At 33.7% G+C, this 5,857-nt stretch overlaps 1 protein-coding gene across 1 annotated transcript in view; it reads left to right on the top strand.

Moving 5' to 3' along the window:
* The window catches only part of LOC107714751 (FH1/FH2 domain-containing protein 3-like), an 84,737-nt gene that overhangs the window by 55,191 nt on the left and 23,689 nt on the right, over positions 1 to 5,857 (top strand). The window contains exons 7-9 of the mRNA XM_016520714.1: positions 843 to 1,033; positions 3,498 to 3,824; positions 5,373 to 5,849. Of these exons, the coding sequence (XP_016376200.1) occupies positions 843 to 1,033; positions 3,498 to 3,824; positions 5,373 to 5,849 (995 nt within the window). The remainder of the gene's footprint in view (positions 1 to 842; positions 1,034 to 3,497; positions 3,825 to 5,372; positions 5,850 to 5,857) is intronic.

Raw genomic sequence — 5,857 nt, 5'->3', positions numbered from 1 at the left:
AAAATGATTTATGTCATAATGATAGTTCCCCCCATTTTAAATTCTTATTCTCCAATGAAAGGTTAGATTTTTGTGAATTTTTTAAATAAAAGATCAAAAGGATTAACAATGCAGATTAATTTTCACAGCCTTCTTTGATCAAATTTACCAAGGGTGCCGATATTTTTGGCCATGACTATATATATATATATACACACACACATACATACATACATGCATACATACATACATACATACATATATATATATATATAAAGTGTGTGTCCTTTTATATTTGTAATGCATTTTGCATAAGGTATTTTTGTTACTTTTTTAGATAGATAGATAGATAGATAGATAGATAGATATTTATATAATACAATAAATATATATTATTGTCAATTATTGGATTATATTGTAACTTATTTTTAATGCTATAATATTTATTATATTTTAATAATTCGTACCTTCTATAATCTTTCATATATATATATATATACACATAGATAAAAATACATCATCACATGAACGAATTAATATTAAGTATTTAAGTATTTATTTTTTTATTTTAATATTCTTAAATACTTTTGTATTAATGTATCAGACTATTCTACTTTTTTGAGGTGTCTCTTAGGTCATGTAGTGTTGTGTAGACTGTGTGTGTGTGTGATGTCACATCTTGAACAGGTTTAGTCTTATTTTCCCTCCTCAGCCTTTTTTAACCCACTTTTCCTCGAATCCAAACACATTTTTCCTCCTCCTCTGGCTTCCACACATTCCCGTCCCGTTTGACTGAAAACACACAGCGTGAGAATGTGTCTGCAGAGTGAGGATTGACCGTGTTTGATGAACGTGTGTGTCAGGTTTCGGATGGCCGAGCGACTGGCGGACGAAGAGTTTGAGCGAGAGCGAATGCATTCTGCACCTCGAGGTCTCAGCCTCACTCTGAGCCCAACGGACACCTGTCAATCATCCCGCAGTGCCACGCCCTCCTCTGTGACATCACAGGACGAGCAGGACACGCCCATCACATTGTACCCGCCCTCTGAACCAGGTAAATCCACCTGTCACAAGCTCAGTACGTGACCCTGGACCACAAAACCAGTCATAAAGGTCAATTTTTTGAAAGCTGAATAAATAAGCTTTCCATTGATGTATGGTTTTTTAGGACAATATTTGGCTGAGATACAACTATTTGAAAATCTGTAATCTGAGGGTGCAAAAAAATCAAAATATTGAGAAAATCATCTTTAAAGTTGTCCAAATTAAGTTCTTAGCAATGCATATTACTAATAAAAAATTAAGTTTTGATATATTTATGGTAGGAAATTTACAAAATATCTTCATGGAGCATGATCTTTACTTAATATCCTAATGATTTTTGGCATAAAAGAAAAATTGATAATTTTGACCCATACAATGTATTGTTGGCTATTGCTACAAATATACCTGTGCTACTTGTGACTGCTTTTGTGCTCCAGGGTCACATTATAATCACTGAACGCATGCCATCGTATAACATCATTTCAGAGAAAAAACACACAAAATGAGTAACCGTTGAGCCGTCTGTCTAGTTTTATTCACTGAAGGCATCTGAATTCACGTCAAGTATTAGAAGCAGGTAGATGTTTGTGTGTGTGGACAGAGATGATTGTTTTTTAGGATGTCATGGACGTTTATCTTGTTGAAATGTCCCACAGCTGCTGATGTGTTTCACAGAATGTTCAACATGCAATGATTTAAACATGTGCCACGTGTGAGGCTTGATTTATATAGGGGTTATAACAAATTATATTTATTACTTCATTAACTTTTTAGTAGTGAAAGTCTATGTGTGTGTGAACATTAATCAAAATTACTAAATTAAAATTAAATTTTATTATATATAAAATAATATGCAAATACATATTTATATATTAGAAATATTAGAAATATTATATAAATATGAAAAATCCAAAATATCAAATTGTTTTGAAAATGCTAAAGTGTGTGTGTGTGTGTGGTATAAATTACATTAAATATGAAAGATCCAAAATATTCAATTAAAAATACATTTGAAAAAATAATGTATATATGCATATATTAAGTTAAATAAACAAATACATTTGTTCTACATGAGTAAAAAGTTCAAGCTAATTAAAATTATTAAATATGATTAAATATCGATTTTATATAAATATGGAAAATCCAAAAATATGAAAATTAAAATAAAAAATGCAAAACTGTGTATGTGTGTGTGTGAGTGTGAGTGTGTAAGTGTGAGTGTGCGTGTGAGCGAGCGCGAGTGTGTGTGTGTGTGATATAAAATGCATTATATATGAAAAATGCAAAATATGAAAATAAAAATAAACATATAAAACAAACAGGAAGCATTTTGTTCTACCTGCAGTACTTGATATAAAAATTTTAAACGCATTATAAACCAAACACAATAACTGTATATATATATATATATATCTTAAAGTCATCATAGTTTTAAGATGTGATGCTTAGAGCAGCAGTCGCGTGTCTTGAGGTGGCAGGTCAAGTCTTTGACTCGCGTGAGGAAACGTGTTTGGAAAAACCAAAGCAAAAACAACTGTTCTGAAGTCAGTGCGTCTTTATTTAACTGTTTAAAAGGACTCAGTCATGAGCGCTGATACTGTAACCTCTCCATCACCTCACACACACACACACACAGACACACACACACTCGCTCTGAAACAGGCTGTGTTATTTCTCAGAGGAGGTGTGTGTGTGTGTGTGTTTGGTGGAGTGCTGACACAAACAGGTGTGTTCCCAGTTCATATGCAGTCGGGGCCACAGAGGGCCCTTACAGAGCCCGTCATCTGAGGGACTTTATTAGTGCAGGACGATGCAGGAAGTCACATGTTGAACCTGATCACAAGCACACTATATACTGCTCTCTTCTGTTCACCAAGGCTGCATTTATTTAATTAAAAATACAGTAAAAATTGTGAAATATTATTACAATTTAAAACAGCTGTTACCTATGTGAATCTATAGTCAAATGTAATTTATTGCTGTGATCAAAGCATCATTACTCCAGTCTTTCAGAAATCATTCTATGCAAGTAAGATTTAAAAAAAATTTTTATCAAAAGTGACTGAAGATATTTATAATGTTACAAAAGATAGATTTGTATTTCAAATAAATGCTGTTCTTTTGAACTTTCTATTCATCTGTGAATCCTGAAAAATAAAATGTATCACATTTTCCACAAAAGTGTTGGGCAGCACAACTGGTTTCAACATTGATAATAATCAGAAATGTTTCTAATAATCAGCATATTATACTGATTTCTGAAGATCATGTGACACTGAAGACTGGAGTAATGATGCTGAAAATACAGCTTTGATAACAGAAATAAATTACATTTTAACAGATATTCACATAGAAAACAGCTGTTTTAAATCATAATAATATTTCACAATTTTTACTATAATTTTGATTAAATAATTGAGCCTCGATGAACAGAATAGACTCAAAAACATAAAGAAAAATCACCTTCTCCACAGACACCAATGATCTAGAACCGGACGTGGAGGCCAGTCTAGAACCCGAGGAGAAGGACATAGAACCCAGAGAGGAACAGGAAGAGGAAGTGGAGGAGGTAAGTGCTGAACAGGAAGTGGGCGGAGCCGAGGAGCGGGCAGAAGAAGAAGAGGAGGGGTCTGAAAGGGAAGCGCCGGATGGAGAAGCGGAGGACAGCGGGATCTTGAGTGATAAAGAACGACAGAACGAAGAAGTGAACGAGAAGGATAACTGCTCCGCCTCCAGTATATCCTCAGCCAGCAGCACACTAGAAAGAGAAGATCAACTCACTGCAGGCGGAGCGGACACGGGTGAGAATAATGATTACTAAATAATAGGGATGCACCGATGTATCGGCCGCCGATATTTATCAGCCGATTTTTGATTATTTTAAAGCCATCGGCATATCGGAAATAGCATGAAAAGGGCAGATACCGATAGTTTATTAATTAACTGCATGGAGACAATGAGTTGCATGTCTGTTGCATAATCCAGCTTTTTTCTCTGGGCAAAATAATTAAATACTTGCCAAAACAAAATAAAATCTGTAAAACTTTTCTGTGAACAGAGAAAATATTTTATTTTTTTATTTACCGGTGTTTTAGCCTACATTATTTCTGAATGATAATAATAAAATAATAATAATATATTAATAATAAAATGCATCGTACAGCCTACTAATTTTATTTTTTCCTCTCAAAACGCTTATAGGATTAGCGTTTTTTTATCCATGCTGCAAAATTTTTTAAATTGCTTGAAAAAAATAGGCCTACTTTAATGTCTTTAAAGCGTTTTTAACCCCTGCTTTATGCAATTGACCAATATTGGTATCGGTATCGGAATCGGCCAATAGTTGTTTGTTAAAATCGGTATCGGTATCAGCCAAAAAAAAATCCTAGCGGTGCATCCCTACTAAATAATATTATGGAAATGTGTCCATAAAAAAAAAACTATTAAAAATAATCCTTGCTTCAACTATAAATAAACTAAATTTGATTAAAAATAAACTAAAGTTGGTTAAAAATGGTAAATATTAAATATTATTATATTTAACAAAATACTTAATAAACGTATGTGTTATATTGAATATAATACAAATGTACTGTATGTAATTGTATGTATTAATTTATCATATAATTTATTATGAATTAATTATATTATAGTAATTATTATAAATTCTATAAGTAATGTAAAATTAAATATTGAAACTCTGAAATATTAAAATAAAAGATTTAAACAGCTAAAATGCTAACTGCTAAAATATTGGTACATCTAAAGCTGAACTAAAATGTAAAGCTAATTAAAATTAAACTAAAATAAGGAATATTATTAAATGTAATACATAATATATATTCATATTTACCAATGTAAATTAGTTATATTATTGTATTGTTATTATAATATTAAAAATTAAATCTAAATATAAAATAATGCACAATTAAATATATATTTAATATATATAAATCCATTTTGAAACACTAAACTATAATAACCAGTTGGCCCAAATGTAGACTTTTTTTTTACATTTTCTACACTAATTTTAAGAAAAATATGGCTAAATGTAGTGCTGTCAAAAAATGTATCACGATTAATCGCATACAAAATAAAAGTTTTTGTTTACATAATATATGTGGATATAATATAATTTTGGATGCGATTTAATCGCGATTAATCGTTTGACAGCACTAGCTAAATGTATTTAAACATAGCAAAATGTGAGTACTGCACTCTTTATGGTAGCTAAAATCATGATCAAATTAAAAGAAATATTTAACAACTCCGGGTCAGAGATGGGCTTAACCATCGGTAAACTAGTAACTGGTGTATCTGAGGTCCTTCTGTCTGTGTGTTTGCTGCAGGTCAGTGGCCTCAGAGCGTCAGAGACGTGAATGAACAACGAAACAAGATCCTCGACAGCAAGCTCTTCATGCTGGACATGCTTTACTCGCAGAGCAAGAAACCCTCAGAGGAAGATGAGGACGAAGACGAGCTGGCCGAGGACAAAGAGCGAGATGCAAAAGAAAAGGCTGAGGATTCGTCGCAGGACGCGACGCCTCGGGAAGAGAACGATGCTAGGCATGAAGAAGACAAGAAAGTCGCGAACCAGAGCAACGTGCGAACGTTTGCCGAGCGCTTCGGAGACATCGTTAAGGGTCTCACCTCTCCACCAATAGAAACGCAGGGACCTCCTCCTCCTCCTCCTCCGCCAGCTCCAAAGAAGGAGTCGGACTGCATCTGGGACCAGCTGATGGCGAGTCCGCGGGATCTGCGCATCGGCGACATCGACTTCACCGATCTGGGAGACGAGGATGACCAGGATGTCCTGGACCCTGGGAGTTTATAC

Source organism: Sinocyclocheilus rhinocerous, unplaced genomic scaffold (genome assembly GCF_001515625.1).
Source record: "Sinocyclocheilus rhinocerous isolate Xijiao unplaced genomic scaffold, SAMN03320098_v1.1 scaffold359, whole genome shotgun sequence".
Lineage (NCBI taxonomy): Eukaryota > Metazoa > Chordata > Actinopteri > Cypriniformes > Cyprinidae > Sinocyclocheilus > Sinocyclocheilus rhinocerous.
This window is presented reverse-complemented; position numbering and strand designations above follow the sequence as displayed.